The sequence below is a fragment of the Piliocolobus tephrosceles genome, chromosome 10, assembly GCF_002776525.5.
Source record: "Piliocolobus tephrosceles isolate RC106 chromosome 10, ASM277652v3, whole genome shotgun sequence".
Lineage (NCBI taxonomy): Eukaryota > Metazoa > Chordata > Mammalia > Primates > Cercopithecidae > Piliocolobus > Piliocolobus tephrosceles.
In genome coordinates, this window is record NC_045443.1 from 108,027,134 (window position 1) to 108,044,159 (window position 17,026).

The window sequence follows — 17,026 nt, forward strand, 5'->3', positions numbered from 1 at the left end:
GCAGTAACAGTATTTACCTCATAATTTTGTGAGGATGAAATGAATTACATGTAAAATGCTTAGAACTTACATGCTTGGAGCATACCGAAAGCCCAGGAGTTTTTAACCTATTTATTACTAGAAAACAGGTTAAAAGTCAAGTTCATTGCTGCCCGAGAGCCATTTCTTCTGCCAGTTCCCAGCCTGGAATAGGGCCCCATGTTCCCACATCTGATTTCGCATTCAGGTGACTGGGCAAAAAGCACCTTTTAGGCAAGATCTTTTTTGACAAAGAGCCCAAAGTAGCCCCATAGTCACTCTCCATTTCTTTTCTGCTTTCTTTTCTTTCCATCCTCTCTTCCAGGTTTCCTTCCTCATGGTCAGTCTCACAGCCCAGCATGGCAGCCCCACGTGAGCAAGGCCCTGCCTGCATTGTGAGTCCCTGTTCTATCCCCAGTACCTGGCATCCATAGAACTTCAGTAAATTTGTGTAAAGAATCATGTCAGCCCTGCCTATGAGACAGTGAAATCCTCGAGGACTGGAATTGTCAGATTCATCTTTGAAACCCTAGTGTCCAGTGGGGAAGGCACTGGAATCGGGCTCTTCACTTTTTCTCCACAGGCACATACCATATTCTCTAGAAGTTAAACCAGGGAGGACCAAGAGGGCAACTGAAAAGCTGCCTCTTCTTTCTTCCCCTCCCATGTGACAATAAAGTTTGTAAGAATTAGCAACCCTGGGAGATCAGGCTGTTTCCACACACTCTATCCTCTAAGGGCCACAGGAAAGTCCCCAGGAAGCCCAGCACATCCCCATGTTGTCCACTCATCATGCTCCTCCCTGACTGGACCATGGTGTAGACACCCAACCCTTCCCTCTAGCCTGGCCCTCCAGGCATAAGCTACCACTGATACCTACAGGTCCTCACATTTTTTTTTTTTTTTTTTTTGAGATGGTGTCTCACTGTTGCCCAGGCTGGAGTGCAATGGTGTGATCCTGCAAGCTCCACCTTCTGGATTCAAGGGATTCTCCCACTTTAGCCTCTCAAATAGCTGGAATTACAGGCACAAGCCACCATGCCCAGCTATTTTTTTTGTATTTTTAGTAGAGACGGGCTTTCACCATGCTGGTCTTAAACTCCTGACCTCAGGTGATCCGCCTGCCTCGGCCTCCCAAAGTGCTGGCATTATAGGTGTGAGCCACCATGCTGGGCCACATTTTGCTTCTTTAATTAAAATGAATCAAATTAGACACTGTACTGTACTTGTTATCTAGGCCCAAGAATCATTAAAAACCTTTCTGTTTCTTTTATATATAAACATATATATCTCAAAACATAGTTATTTTTACTTTTTAAGTTATATAAATAATATACATTTTCAATATAGGAAAACGGGAAGATACAGATAAGCAATGGTCTTATGTATATACTTGTAGCTTTTTCCCTTCGGACACACATATTTTGTTACAGTAATTCCTGCATCTCAAAAATAATACAAAAAGTGAAAATAAGTTTAGCCTTAATCTTAGCTCAGGTGCTAATTTATATTATATACAAATCTATGTGCATTCATTTCAATTTTGACTTATAAAATCTAAAGTGATGCTGTTATAACACTAAAAGATTCCACTTTAAACAGCAGCAGCTTCAGAATAAAAACTTGATTCAGGCATGTGGCTGATAAAGAATGAGGTATTACTTTTTTCATTAAAATAAGTAGCTTTCTACTATTGCATCCTTTGAAGAGAAGAATGTTCTACTGGTTTGGCCACAAGCTCTTCATGTATAGATGGTTACTTTTTAGTAAACTCTTCATTCATCCTGGCATTCTTGGAAATATTCGTCAAACATAGAGGAAGACTCATCTTCACGTTCCTGACACAATGGAAACACAAAATAGAAAATATATTTATTTCCCCTCAGTCAAAACTAGTATGTGTTTAAATATTTTTCAGGTAATACCCTATGTGGAACTAATTACCCAGCACCAGCTCCAGGTGTTGCTTACAGGTAACTGTTAATAGTAAGAAAAGGCGTGATTGACAGATTTTTTTTTCCCAGATAAATTAATGTGCTTCTATCTCAGAAGCATTTCTCATTTGAATTTACATTCATGACGATCCTTGGCTAATTTCCTGTGATAGTGCTTTACTTCCCTGGTAGTCTAGTGGTCAGGAAAATAAAAAATAAAAAAAATTTTAAAAAATGCTTTGCTGACGCTATTAGTCTTCTCAATGACATGTGAGGGCAGCCCAATTTCGCCTCCCCTTTGCACATACACCCAAGCTCTGAATACAAAGAAGCTTCATCATACTGCCTCAACAAAAATAGAGTAAAAGTGATACAGCTTGTGGAGCACAGTGTTAATTTCAGAGATCACCCAGAAAAGCCCAGTTAACTGCCATCAGTAAGACAAAAAACTAATTTAAGGAGTCTCCTGGATTATGCAAGAGTCCAGTGAGTGCTGGCAATTATTTTTATCAAAAGCTAACAAACACCCCAAATCAGAAATTACCTTTGGTTCTTTAAATTCTAGGTCTTCTCCATATTGAATGGCAAAATCAATATGCTGCAATACAATGTTCATGCTTTCTTCATCTGACTGATCATAAGGCAAAAATCGAACCATGCTGTAGTCATCAATCTACAAGTTGCAGATTTCAAGAAAAGTTCATTCTGAAGTTGTGCAAAATACATAATTTTCAACTTATACTTGAGTTTTATAACCATTTATACTTCTGAATAAAAACACTGATGTGTTTAGGGGAAGAGGAGGAGGAGGGATAGCTAGACACAGAGAGTAAATCATTGATTTTTCTGACTTCTGATTGGCTAGAACACTTGTTAGCTTATTACTTTAACTAGACACTATTTCACGGGTATTTATCTGAATTCAACAACCACTGGAAATTTCACAGGAGCACAAACGGTCCTGAACTCTCCAAATGGCTAGAAATAACGAGATGTTAGTTAATTTATTGGCCACTACCAATAACTACTTCTAAATTAAACTGCTGACTGACCAGCCCACAGCCCTTTTCCTTCCTCCACTTGGCAGAAAATAGGGATGAACTGTGCTTTTCATAAAGGCGGCAAATGACTGGACACAGGCAAACATTTGACCAGGTGTTTAGGAAAAAAACCCAAAAAACTTCAACTTTTTTTTTTTAATCTTTTTTTTTTTTTTTGGAGACAGAGTTTTTTTCTTGTTGCTCAACCTCCGCCTCCCAGGTTCAAGCAATTCTCCTGCCTCAGCCTCCCAAGTAGCTGGGATTACAGGCGTGTGCCACCATGCCTGGCTAATTTTGTATTTTTAGTAGAGATGGTGTTTCACCATGTTGGTCAGCCTGGTCTTGAACTCCTGATCTCAAGTGATCCACCCACGTTGGCCTCCCAAAGCGCTGGGATTATAGGCGTGAGCCACTGTGCGCCTGGCCCCCTTTTTGTTTTTTGTTTTTTGTTTTTTTTTGAGGCGGAGTCTCGCTCTGTTGCCCCGACTGGAGTGCAGTGGCTGGATCTCAGCTCACTGCAAGCTCCGCCTCCCGGGTTTACGCCATTCTCCTGCCTCAGCCTCCGGATTAGCTGGAACTACAGGCGCCTGCCACCTCGCCCGGCTAGTTTTTGTATTTTTAGTAGAGACGGGGTTTCACCGTGTTAGCCAGGATGGTCTCGATCTCCTGACTTCGTGATCCGCCCGTCTTGGCCTCCCAAAGTGCTGGGATTACAGGCTTGAGCCACCACGCCCGGCCCTTTTTGTTTTTTTGAGATGGGGTCTCTCTGCCACCCAGGCTGGAACACAGTGGCATGATCATGGCTCACTACAGCCTTGACCTCCCAGGCTCAAGGGATCCTCCCACCTCAGCCCCCAGAGTGGAACTATAGGCGTGCAGCACCATGCTTGGCTTTTTTTTGAGATGAAGTCTTGCTGTTGTTGGACTGGGCTGGAGTGCAATGGCACTATCTCAGCTCACTGCAACCTCCACCTCCTGGGTTCCAGCAACTCTCCTGCCTCAGCCTCCCAAACAGCTAGGATTACAGGCATGCGCCACCATGCCTGGCTACTTTTTGAATTTTTTAGTAGAGATGGGGTTTTACCATGTTGGCCAGGCTGGTCTCGAACTCCTGACCTCAGGTGATCCACCCACCTCGGCCTCCCAAAGAACTGGGATTACAGGCATAAATGACTGCACCTGGCCTAATTTTTTTTTTTTTTTTTTTTGAAACAAAGTCTTACTCTGTTGCCCAGGCTGGACTGCAGTAGCGTGATCTCCACTCATTGCAACCTCCACCACCCAGGTTCAACTGATTCTTCTGCCTCAGGCTCCTGAGTACTGGGATTACAAGTGCACACCACCATGTCCAGCTAATTTTTTTTTGTATTTTTAGTAGAGACAGGGTTTCACCACGTTGGCCAGGCTTGGTCTCACACTCCTAACCTCAAATCATCAGCCTGCCCTGGCCTCCCAAAGTGCTAGGATTACAGGTGTGAGCCACTGCGCCTGGCCTAATTTAAAAATTTTTTTTAGTGATAGAGTTGTTGTTGCCCAGGCTGGTCCTGAACTCTTGGACTCAATCTTCCCGCCTTGGTCTGCCAAAGTGCTAGGATTACAGGCATGAGTCACTGTACCTGGCCAAAAAATCCAAACTTTAAAAGCTTACCAGTCCACATATAGCTTTAGTCAGTTTCTTGAATTTTTTGCTTCTTAAGTCACTTGTAGAATCTTCTAATAAAGAATACATGTCTGGATCTAAAAACCTTTAAAAGAGAGAAAGACTGATGAATTCAGGAGACTAGGTTTATAAACCAACCAAACTTCCCATCTAAATAAAACAGAAGGTTCATCTCTGCAATTGAGATCTGATAATAATGGAAGAAGAGTGAACTCACTTTTCAATTTCCTTTTTCGCTTTTTTACTCAGCAGATCCATTTTTGTCATGATGTTGACTTGTGGGATTTCTAGAGAGATCATGGCACTTAGGGCTGCCAAGATGCCAGAAATAAACTGAAGGAGGAAACAGAAAAGGGAAGATGAACTGACTGTTGCCAACAAAGTTATCTGGCCTTTGCATAAAGAGTCTTCTATTCCTCACTGGAACAGAACTGGCCTAAATAAAAGAAATGCAGGCTGGGCATAGTGGCTCATGCCTGTAATCCCAGCACTTGAGGAGGCTGAGGCAGGCGGATCACTTGAGTCCAGGAGTTTGAGACCCACCTGGCCAACATGGTGAAACCTTGTCTCTACTAACAATACACAATTAGCCGGGCATGGTGGCACGTGCCTGTAATCCCAGCTACTCGGGAGTCTGAGGCAGGAGAATCACTTGAACCCAGGAGGTGGAGGTTCCAGTGAGCCAAGATCGCACCACCACACTCCAGCCTGGGCAACAAGAGCGAAACTTGGTCTCAAAAAAAAAAAAAAAAGAAATGCTAGTTCAGAACATGTGGAAAAGGCAAAATTATTATTTTATTAAAAGAAATGCTAGCCATATAGAAAAAAAAATGTTCCCTAATCAGATGCTTGATCCTTGGTTCCCAAAGGTGAGGGAAGATATAGATAACATACAGTGATCACAAATCTCAATTTAGACAGCATTTTAACTTCCTTTCCCATCTAATATTCCTTAAGACCTATTAATAAAAAAATTTGATTTAGGTAGTTCATAAACTGGACAAAAAGTCCTTAGAAAATTAAAAATAGACTCTTAAAAAATAGCCATCTGCTTCAGTTTTTTCCCTCCCGCTACCCCCCCCCCGCCTTTTTTTTGAGACAGAGTCTTACTCTGTCACTCAGGCTGGTGTGCAATGGTGCGATCTTGGTGATCTCGACTCACTGCAACCACTGCTTCCTGTACTCAAGCAATCCTCCCACTTCAGCTTCCCAAGTAGCTGGGACTACAGGCACGTGCCACAACGCCTAGCTAATTTTTGTATTTGTTGTGGAGACAGAGTCTCACTCTGTTGCCCAAGCAGGTCTGGAACTCCTGGGCTCAAGCAATCCTTCCGCCTTGGCCGCCCAAAGTGCTGAGATTATAGGTGTGAGCCACTTTGCCCAACAACCTCAGTTTTTTCTTGGTAAGCAGTTCCTCCTAAATCTCTATGATATAATAATTTACTATTTTTGATTTACAACATATTATAATAATTTAATAACAAAAGGAATACTAAGTAACTCTGGAATCATTTGTGAAATGTTCAGAATCACACAATAATTAAAGGGAACTGTCATCTGCTTGTACTCATAGTTTAAAAGTCTATAAGAGACTTTGGGAGGCCGAGGCAGGTGGATCACTTGATGTTTGAGGTCAGGAATTTGAGACCAGCCTGGCCAACATGGTAAAACCCTGTCTCTACTAAAAATACAAAAATTAGCCAGGCATGGTGGCACACACCTGTAATTCCAGCTACTCAGGAGGCTGAGGCACAAGAATCACTTGAACCAGGAGGCGGAGGTTGCAGTGAGTTGAGATTACGCCACTGTGCTCCAGCCTGGGAAACAGAGTAAGACTCTGTCTCAAAAAAAAAAAAAAAAAAAAAAAAAATCTGTAAGAGATTTAGCTTTAGACCTTGAATGACTCCACCATGAACTGAGAATCAACAAGAAAAACTCCACAGACTCGGAACTCCCACTGCTCGAGCTGCTGGACCAGTTGTTTCATCACAGGCAGGTGAGTGTACAACTCAATCTGACCTACATGAAGAGTATTGCAAGAATTTTAGAAACAGCAAATATGTTAAATCATCAAGTTAGAGGAAACAAATTTTCCCCATAAGATGGATAAAAATAAAAGCCAACAAATTTTTAAGGGGCCCACACCCTCTCAAAGAAATCATAAAACCTAAGGTACTGCCACCATAGGACTCCCTATTAAGTTTTATGTAGAAAATGAGGTTCTCTGGTTGGGCAGGGTGGCTCATGCCTGTAATCCCAGCACTTTGGGAGGCTGTGGCGAGTGGATCACTTGGGGCCAGGAGTTCAAGACCAGCCTGGCCAACATAGTGCAACTCCGTCTCTACTAAAAATACAAAAAAATTAGCCAGGCATGGTGGTGCGTGCCTGTGGTCCCACCTACTCCTTGGGATGCTGAGGCACAAGAATCGCTTAAACCCGGGAGGAGGAAGCTGCAGTGAGCCAAGATCACGCCACTGCACTCCAGCCTGGGCGATAGAGTAAGACTCTGTCTTTTAAAAAAAAAAAGAAAAGAAAAAAGAAAGAAAGAACATGAGGTTCTTCACACTTTAGTTTTCTGCCAATCAATGTGAGTGCTACTGACCAGATACCATGGCTCACACACCTGTAATCCCAGCATTTTGGGAGGCTAAAGTGGGAGGATAGCTTGAGCCCAGGACTTTGAGACCTGCCTGAGCAATACAGTGAGACCCTATCTCTACAAAAATAAATAAATAAGTGCTACAAAGATATCTATAGTTTGGGAATATTCATCAAGCTGTATACTTATGACATATATACTTTTCTGTGGGTATATGTATGGTCAATTAAAAGCAAGGGGAAAAGGACCGGGCACAGTGGCTCAAGCCTGTAATCCCAGCACTTTGGGAGGCCGAGACGGGTGGATCACGAGGTCAGGAGATCGAGACCATCCTGGCGAACACGGTGAAACCCCGTCTCTACTAAAAAAATACAAAAAACTAGCTGGGCGAGGTGGTGGGCGCCTGTAGTCCCAGCTACTCGGGAGGCTGAGGCAGCAGAGTGGCGTAAACCCGGGAGGCGGAGCTTGCAGTGAGCTGAGATCCGGCCACTGCACTCCAGCCTGGGCGACAGAGCAAGACTCTGTCTCCAAAAAAAAAAAAAAAAAAAAAAAAAAAAGCAAGGGGAAAAAAGTGAGGGACATAAATGGTCAAAGCCAGGTCAGGCTCAAGCTGAAAATTCACAATTTGAGCTGGGCGCGGTGGCTCACACAAGTAATCCCAGCATTTGGGAGGCCGAGGCAGGTGAATCCCCTAAGGTCCAGAGTTTGAGACCAGCCTGGCCAACATAGTGAAACCCTGTCTCTACTAAAAATACAAAAATTAGCCGAGTGTGGTGGTGGGCACCTGTAATTCCAGCTACTTGGGAAGCTGAGACAGGAGAATCACTTGAACCCAGGAAGTGGAGACTGGAGTGAGCCGAGATGGCGCCATCATACTCCAGCCTGAGTGACAGGAGTGAAACTCTGTCTCAAAAAAAAAAAAGAAAAAAGAAAAAAAAAAAGAAAATTCACAATTTGGCTTCAGAAGCCATGTGCTATTATCTGTCTCCTACCAGTCACACCTCATGACAATTGCCTCTTTATTATGCTCCAGCCACACCGGCCTTTTCAGTGCCTTAAAACAGCGTTGTTCCTTCCTCCTGGGAGGTGCTCAGCAGGCTGTGCCCTCTGCCTTCCTCAGCCTCCAGCCCAGCTGAAAGGCCGCCTCAGATGCCTCTCTAACCGCCATTATCTGTGTGATGATCTGTGTTATTCCCGTGGAATACTCAATGACAACTGAATATTAAATAATCATTTGGATGCTTTTTCTTTGTACTGTCTTGAGTTCTGCCAAACTGTGAGCTCCAAGAGGCCAGAGACCATGGCTATCTGTGCTCTATGGTATTCCCAGTGTACAAATCAAGCACTCAATAGATATACTTTTTTTTTGCTTGTTTTTGAGTCAGAGTCTCACTCTGTTGCCCAGGCTGGAGTGTAGTGACGCGATTTTGGCTCACTGCAAGCTCTGCCTCCTGGGTTCATGCCATTCTCCTGCCTCAGCCTCCCGAGTAGCTGGGACTACAGGTGCCCGCCACCACGCCCAGCTAATTTTTTGTATTTTTAGTAGAGATAGGTTTCACCATGTTAGCCAGGATGGTCTCGATCTCTTGACTTCGTGATCCACCCACCTCGGCCTCCCAAAGTGCTGGGATTACAAGCATGAGCCACTACACCCAGCCTCAATAGATAGACTTAATAAGTCACAGCCATTGAATAAGAATAGCTTCGTACTTTACTGCAGTATAGTTTAGAGCTACAAATGCTCACTCTCCCTTCTCCTATTAAGGATGGAACTATCAAGACTTTAAGGAAAGCATTCAAATTGTTGATTCACCTGGACAATCAAAAAGTATATAGTCGTCCTCTACATGGCCAAGACAGTTCTCCAGCCAGTCAAAGTTATTGGCAAAGTACTCCATGCAAAATACCAATCCTCCATTGGGACCAAATCGCAGAGAATCATCCTCCATTACATCATCCACCTCGATCAGTTCCCGGATGTCTGAAAATGACAAATACGGCCCAGAATACATGTGTCCCTTCAAAAATTGTTATCCTTACTAGAAATAGAACATAAAAGTTAATAATTACATAAAAAACTCATATGCAGGAAATTATTTATGTACATGGCTTTTCACTGTAGCAGTGTCCATCAATAGAGAACTGAGCAAATAAATTATTGTTCAGCCAGACAATAGAATACTACACAGTCATAAATGGGGAAAATCTCTTTAAGTATTAACAATAATACAACCTCTTAGGCATACTGTTCAGTGAAAAATGCAAGGTACAGAACTGTGTAAGAATGCTATCATTGGTGTAAATAAAAGACAAAAATTCACTACATAGACATAATACATATACATCTTGAATTTTATGTGCACAGGCTATGAAAGAACACACCAGAAACTGGTAACACTGGCTGCTCCCAGGAAGGGGAGCTGATTGCTGGGACGCAGAGCTGAGAGGAAGATGTTTTCCTGTATACTTAGTCTTTAGTACTTTTATGTTATGAACCATGTGAATATGTATTACCTATTCCAAAAAAGTACAAAATGAAAAAAAGAAAACTGATTACCATTTCTTAACACAGTAACACTAAGGTAACTATTTCACCTCCCTGAGCCTCACTTTCTTTATCCTGGGGTAGAAGGATGAGAACTATGAGATAATGTATCAAAATCACTAACAGGGGCTCCGGGCGCAGTGACTCATGCCTGTAATCCCAGCACTTTCGGAGGGTAAGGCAGGTGGATCACTTGAGGTCAGGAGTTCAAGACCAGCCTGGCCAACATGCTGAAACCTGTCTCTACTAAAAATATACAAACTAGGCTGGTTGTGGTGGCTCACGCATGTAATTCTAGCACTCTGGGAGGCCAAGGTGAGGGGATCATGAGATCAGGAGTTCGAGACCAGCCTGGCCAATATGGTAAAGCCCCATCTCTACTAAAAATACAAAAATTAGCCAGGCGTGGTGGCGCACGCCTGTAGTTCTAGCTACTCCGGAGGCTGAGGCAGGAGAATTACTTGAACCCAGGAGGCAGAGGTTGCAGTGAGCCAAGATCACGCCATTGCATTCAAGCCCAGGCGACAGAGCAAGACTCCATCTCAAACAAAAACAAAAACAAACAAAAATAGAAAAATTAGTCAGGTGTGCTGGCACGTGTCTGTAATCCCAGCTGCTCGGGAGGCTGAGGCAGGAGAATCACCTGAACCCAGGAGGCAGAGGTTGCAGTGAGATGACATGGTGCCACTGCACTCCAGCCTGGGCAGCAGAGACAGACTCTGCCTCAGTGAAAAAAAAAATAAAAAAATCACCAACAGGAGAGGCTTAAAAAATTCTCGTATGGTTATCTTACTAATTTTTAGGAATCAGTATATAGAATTTTCTACCTTAGGTTTTTACTTATTTTTGTGCTCAAACCTACACTCTCCATTCACAAAGGATTGAGCTTCATTCACAGACACATTTATATTGACAACACCTTCCTACCCCTCCCCCAGCGATAAATAACAGATAACTGATCCAAATTGGGACAATAAATCTGGCTTTCCTTCTTTTTAGACAGGGTCTCACTCTGCTGCCCAGACTGGAGCACAGTGGCGTAATCATGGCTCACTGCAACCTTGATCTCGTAGGCTCAAGTGATCCCGCCACCTCAGCCTCCTGAGTGCTGGGAATACAGGCGCCTGCCAGAATGCCAGGCTAATTTCTGTATTTCTTGTAGCGATGGGGTTTCACCATGCTGCCCAGGCTGGTCTTGCACTCCTGGGCTCAAGCCATCCATCTGCCTTGGCCTCCCAAAGTGCTGGGATTACAGGCATGAGTCACAGTGCCCATCCTAAGTCCTCTTTTTAACTAAGCTAGCTTAGAGTGGTTTCCGTTTGCTGCAACCAAATGGTTCCAAAGTAATACAATGTTTTTTTTCTTAAAGATAAGCATTTCACATCTCTCCCTCTCCCTTCAATCTGCCTCCCCGCAACCTGCTCACTCATTAACAGAAATTAAGTTTCTCTTTGCACTTAGTGAGTGCAAAGAGAACGTCCCCAAACCTAAAACGACCTGTCTCCCTCCACAGGAAATGATTATCATACACTCAACAAAGCTGCAAGAGTCACCCTTGATTCCTTACTTTCCTATGCCTTTTGGTTCAATCTCCCACAAAATGCTGTTAATTCAACTTGCAAAATATACTGAATCTGTCTGCTTCCTTATATCTCCACCATGACCACCCTAGTACTGGCGTACACCTGGCTAACTACAACAGCCGCAGTGCAGGTTGTACTTCTTTTTTTAATTTTGAGACAGTTTCGCTCTTGTTGCCCAGGCTGGAGTGCAATGGTGCGATCTTGGCTCACCAGAACCTCTGCCTCCCGGGTTCAAGCGATTCTCTTGCCTCAGCCTCCCAAGTAGCTGGGATTACAGGCATGTGCCACCATGCCCAGCTAATTTTGTATTTTTGGTAGAGACGGGGTTTCTCCACGTTGGTCAGGCTGGTCTCGAATTCCCGACCTCAGGTGACCATCCATCTCGGCCTCCCAAAATGTTGGGATTACAGGCATGAGGCACTGTGCCTAGCCATGCAGGTTGTACTTCTACTGTCAACCCACTAGAGTCCATTTTTCATCTAAGCACCTGAGTTATTTTTTAAAACATAAATCAGGCCAAGTGCGGTGGCTCATGCCTACTATTCCAGCACTTTCAGAAGTCAAACTGGTGGGTCGCTTGAGCCCAGGAGTTCGAGACCAGCCTGGGCAATGAGACCAGAGTGGGCCACATGGTGAAACCCCGCCTCTACAAAAAATAAAAAATTACCCAGGCATGATAGTGTGTGCCTGTAGTCCCAGCTACTTGGGAGACTGAGGTAGGAGGATTGCTTGAGTCTAGAAGGTTGACACTACAATAAGCTGTGATCAGGCTACTGTACTACAGCCTGGGTGACACAGTGAGACCTTGTCTCAAAAACAAAACAACAACAACAACAACAAAAAAGGCTGGATGCAGTCGCTCACACCTCTAATCCCAGCACTTTGGGAGACTGAGGCCGGCAGACTGCTTGAGCTCAGGAGTTTGAGACCAGTCTGGGCAGCATGGTGAAACCCTGTCTCTACAAAAAAAAAAAAAAAAAAAAAATTATAAAAATTAGCCAGGCATGGTGACACGCACCTATAGTACCAGCTACTTGGGAGGCTGAGGTGGGAGGATGGCTTCAGCTCAGGAGGCAAAGGTTGCGAAACTGCACTCCAGCCTGCGCGACAGAGCTGGACCCTGTCTCAAAAAAAACAAAACACCCCCAAAACATATATCAAATGTCAATCCTTTCAAAACTCTTCTTAAAACCCTCTAGTGGCACCCAACTGACAACAGGATAAAATCTCATCTTCTCATGTCCTGTTAGCCTCTACCTACTTCTTTCTTTCAGTCATTACGCTTCAGCTCACTGACATCTTGGCTTTCCTGGAGAACACCAAATCCTTTCTCACCTCTAGGCTATTTATTTATTTATTTTATTTTTCATAGATGGATCTTGCAATGTTGCCCAGGCTGGACTTGAACTCCTGGGCTCAAGTGATCCTCCCACGTCAGTCTCCCAAGTAGCTGGGACTACAGACATATGTCCCTGCACCCAGCTTGGCATACTTAATGATCTAAATGTTCCCTCATTTTGGAAGGCTTTTCCTCAGCCTGAGGAGCATATTACCATCCTTCAGGTCTAGGCTCAAAGATCCCCTCCTCAGAGTCACCATCCTCCCTAACAATCCTAGCTAAAACAACCTCTCCCAATTACTTCTCATAAGCCTGTCTGCAGTCATCACATTCTGTAACATGTTTATCATTTGGTTTATTGCCTATTTCCTAAAGGTTGGTGATAGCAGGGATAATGTCTATATTATTCTCTGCCATAACTCTGGTGTCTGGCATATAACAGGTGACCAACAGACACTTGAAAGAACAAATTAAAAGAATTTAAAAAAACAAACCCAGGCTCCTGACTTATAGTGATCAGTAATATACCACATGATTCACTACAGCAGGACTAAGGACAAAAGCGACAGAATGAAAGGGTGCTGAAGGAAGTGTTCATTTACTTTTTTTTTGAGACGGAATCTCGCTGTGTTGCCCAGGCTGGAGTGCAGTGGCGCAATCTCGGCTCACCGCAATATCCGTCTCCTGGGTTCAGGTGATTCTCCTGAGTAGCTGGGATTACAGGCACGTGTCACCACACCCAGCTAATTTTTTTGTGTTTTTAGTAGAGACAGGGTTTCACCATGCTGGTCTTGAACTCCTGACCTCATGATCTGCCCGCATCAGCCTCCCAAAGTGCTGGGATTACAGGCATGAGCCACTGCACCTGGCCCCATTTATGTTTAAATCTTACATCAAAGACCAAGAAAGGATACTGTCACACATATCACCATGAACAGATGTGACCAAATGACAAGCTCATGCTATTTACCACAAAACCAGGGATCCAGACTATAATAAGTAATTTTTCAGCTTCTGTGCTAAGCAGCTAGTACTCACTGCCTCCCCAGCCCTTACTGTTCCTGAAGGTGGGGGAAGCCTCTGCTCAGGACTTACCAGCCATCACGGAGTAGTTGAAGTGTTCTGCTGCTGGATCCAGGTTTATAACTTGGACAGACCGGTTGAGGGCTTCACAGTGCTGGACCATGGTGGCACAGTAGGTGCTCTGTAATGTCACAAGGCATGAGAGGTTAAAGCAACAGGTAGTGTAGTGCTACTTTCCATACTCTGGAATACTACCCACTAAGGTCACAACTATGCCTTCAGCAACCAAGAGGCTGACTGAAAACAAGGGAAAAAGATATCTGACTGGGCTGCAGATTCAAACCTGACTTAGACTCATGGGTAACTCTGGGGAATTTACTTCTCCACTCTGCCCCTCAACTTTCTTGTCTCTAACTGGGATGTCCTCCGTAATCACTAAGGCTCCTTACTGCTCTAACACGTGACAAGTGGTATTTAAAGGGAAGATTTCTGGTTACATAGTGTAACACCTAACACAGTGTCTCTACCAGGACTTGTACAATCCAAACAAAGCTTTAGGTAGGATGGTCAGGGATGATGTCTCTGAGTAGGGGATATCTGAATATATGAAAATGAGTTTGCCATCCTAAGGGGAAGAGCATTCCAAGATGAAGGAACGCCAAGGTCAATAAATAGTTTGGAGGTGGCTATCAGTTTGTAACGTTTGGTTTAGATAATTCTTTATCCCTTATGTAGTTGTTACCATACTATGCTAAAATCTGGGGCTGGGTGCAGTGGCTAAAATCTGGGGCTGGGTGCAGTGGTTTACACCTATAATCCCAGTACTTTGGGAGGCCGAGGTAGGCGGATCACCTGAAGTCAGGAGTTCGAGACCAGCCTGGCCAATATGGTGAAACCCCGCCTCTACTAAAAATACAAAAATCAGCCGGGCGTGGTGGCATATACCTGTAATCTCAGATCCTCGGGAGGCTGAGGCAGGAGAATCGCTTGAACCCAGGATGCGGAGGTCGCAGTGAACTGAGATCACACCACTGCACTCCAGCCTGGATGACAGAACAAGACTCCCGGCTCAAAAAAAAAAAAAAAATCTAGGCTACTTGTCTGTGACATCCTCTGTTTAAAGGCTTTAGGTATGTCTCTGAGGCAGAGATGTGTCATTCAGTTTCCCAAGCACAGGGACTAGCACACTGTCTACTACATAATAAATACTTGATAATTATTTCTAATTGACTTATTATGTTTAAAGATAAGCTCCACAGGGCAGGGATTTTGTGTGTGCGTGTTTTTTTCCCCACGCAATCTCCAGGGCCCAAAACATGCTTGGGAGAAAGAACATACTCAACGAATGTTTCTGATAGTAGGCATCAAAAGCTTATAAAGATACTTAACACAATCAGTCCAAAAATTAAAATAGACTATAGAAAAAGACTATCTTGCTGTCCCCTCAGTGCCTTTACACATACTGTTGTCTCTGTATCTTTTTTTTTTTTTTTTTTTTGGACAAAGGGTCTCACTCTGTCACCCAGGCTGGAGCGCAGTGGCACCATCATATAGCTCACTGCTGCTCTGACCCAGGTTCAAGCGATTCTCCAGCCTTAGCCCCCCGAGTAGGTGGGACTACAGGCTCTGGCCACCACGCCCAGCTAATTTTTGTATTTTTGGTAGAGACAGGGCTTTATCATGTTGCCCAGGCTGACCTTGAACTCCTGGGCTCAAGTGATCTGCTGGCCTCAGCCTCCCAAAGTGCGAGGATTACAGGATTAAGCCACCACACCTGGCCACATCACATTGTATCTTAATTGACAGGTCATCTATTTGTCTTCCCCAAAAGACTACAGACTCTGGGTAAGTTAAAGGTCATAGGTATCTTAGTTACATGTACATGGTTTTTACTCAGAATAACGCAACAGCTTAGAACAATGTGTTTGTTAAAAACTGAGGCCCCACAACACCTCCACAGACTCTATCTAGTGTTTCCCAGTTTTTTTTTTTTTTTTTTTTTTTTTGCGACAGTACCTCTGTTACCCAGGCTGGAGTGCAGTGGCACGATCACCACTCACCACAGCCTCAACCTCCTGGGTTTAGGTAATCCTCCCACTTCAGCCTCCCAAGAAGCTAGGACTACAGGTGCCTACCACCAGGTCTGGCTAATTTTTGCATTTTTTTTTGTAAAGACAAGAGTTTCCCCGTGTTGCCCAGGCTGGTCCCAAACTCCTGGCTCAGGCGATCCGTCCACCTCTACCTCCCAAAGTGATAGGATCACAGACGTGACCCACCACGCCTGGCTATGTTTCCCACACATCTGTTATTTGATCCATATCTTCACCATTCCCACTGTATTTGAATGTTCCTAACATTCCCTTAATATTTGTTTACAAGAAAAAATTTTATCCCTACTGTAAACTGAAAACCAGTTATATTTGACATAACGTGAAGTTAGACATAAAATTATATAAAACTTTTAAATGTTCTTAATTTTAGCTAAATACAGGTGCCTATTAAAAGCTCTGAGACTAAGAACTGCTCTCTGAAAAGACCTGAGGATTAAATAAGTGCTGAAGATACACACTAGCACCGAGCACAATTTCTCCTAAATGCGAAGAACTGAAAGAGAAATGAAAAGGCAACAATTTCCTCAATACATGATCTGATGCTCCTTAATGTTGGGTCCATGTACCACCTAAAAGCACCTTAAATATCAAAAGTCCATGTTCCAAGGTCTGAGAAACAGCAATTAACGAGACCCCACTTTACCCTCCTGGGAGCGAGACAGGGCCGGATTCTGGAGTTTAGACAAAACTGGATTTAAATTTTTTGCTGGGCAAATAACTTAACCTTTCTGTGTCTCGTTGTCTGTAAAATGAGAATGAGACCTCTCTCACAGGGTTGTTGCAGAAATCAGCAAGGCGTTTAATCTACTGCCTAGGGCTTAAGTATCCAATAAATACTAACAACTACCATTATTTCCCTTTCAAAACAACAAAAAACGTGAAGCCAGACAGCATAAATGAGTTGCGTGGGGTCTCAGGGTTCCCAATACACATACCCGCCGGCTCGCTCCCTCAGGACCCAACCTCCTGCCTCCCATGAACCCCTACTTTTCTCTCCTTGTCCCCTCAGATCCTCACCTTCCCGCTGCCCGCGGGGCCCATGACGAGCTGCGCATATCGAGGCATGTTGGCTCCCGGAGCCGCCCGCCACACTCCCTCAGCCTTCGCGCGACGCCCACTGAGTTCCGGGAAAGTGAAGTGCGAACCAATCGCAATCCACATTCTTTTTACGTCT

At 44.0% G+C, this 17,026-nt stretch overlaps 1 protein-coding gene across 1 annotated transcript; it reads right to left on the minus strand.

Moving 5' to 3' along the window:
• Positions 1-1,305: 1,305 nt before the first annotated feature.
• GPN3 (GPN-loop GTPase 3) lies at positions 1,306-17,012 on the minus strand. The gene is made up of 8 exons (XM_023203135.2): positions 16,870-17,012; positions 13,814-13,922; positions 9,065-9,232; positions 6,547-6,671; positions 4,870-4,985; positions 4,641-4,737; positions 2,497-2,625; positions 1,306-1,856 (listed from the first exon to the last, which is right to left on the minus strand). The coding sequence occupies exons 1-8, from the start codon at positions 16,915-16,917 to the stop codon at positions 1,794-1,796; spliced, it is 855 nt and encodes a 284-aa protein (XP_023058903.1). The 5' UTR covers positions 16,918-17,012; the 3' UTR covers positions 1,306-1,793.
• Between the last annotated feature and the right edge of the window lie 14 nt (positions 17,013-17,026).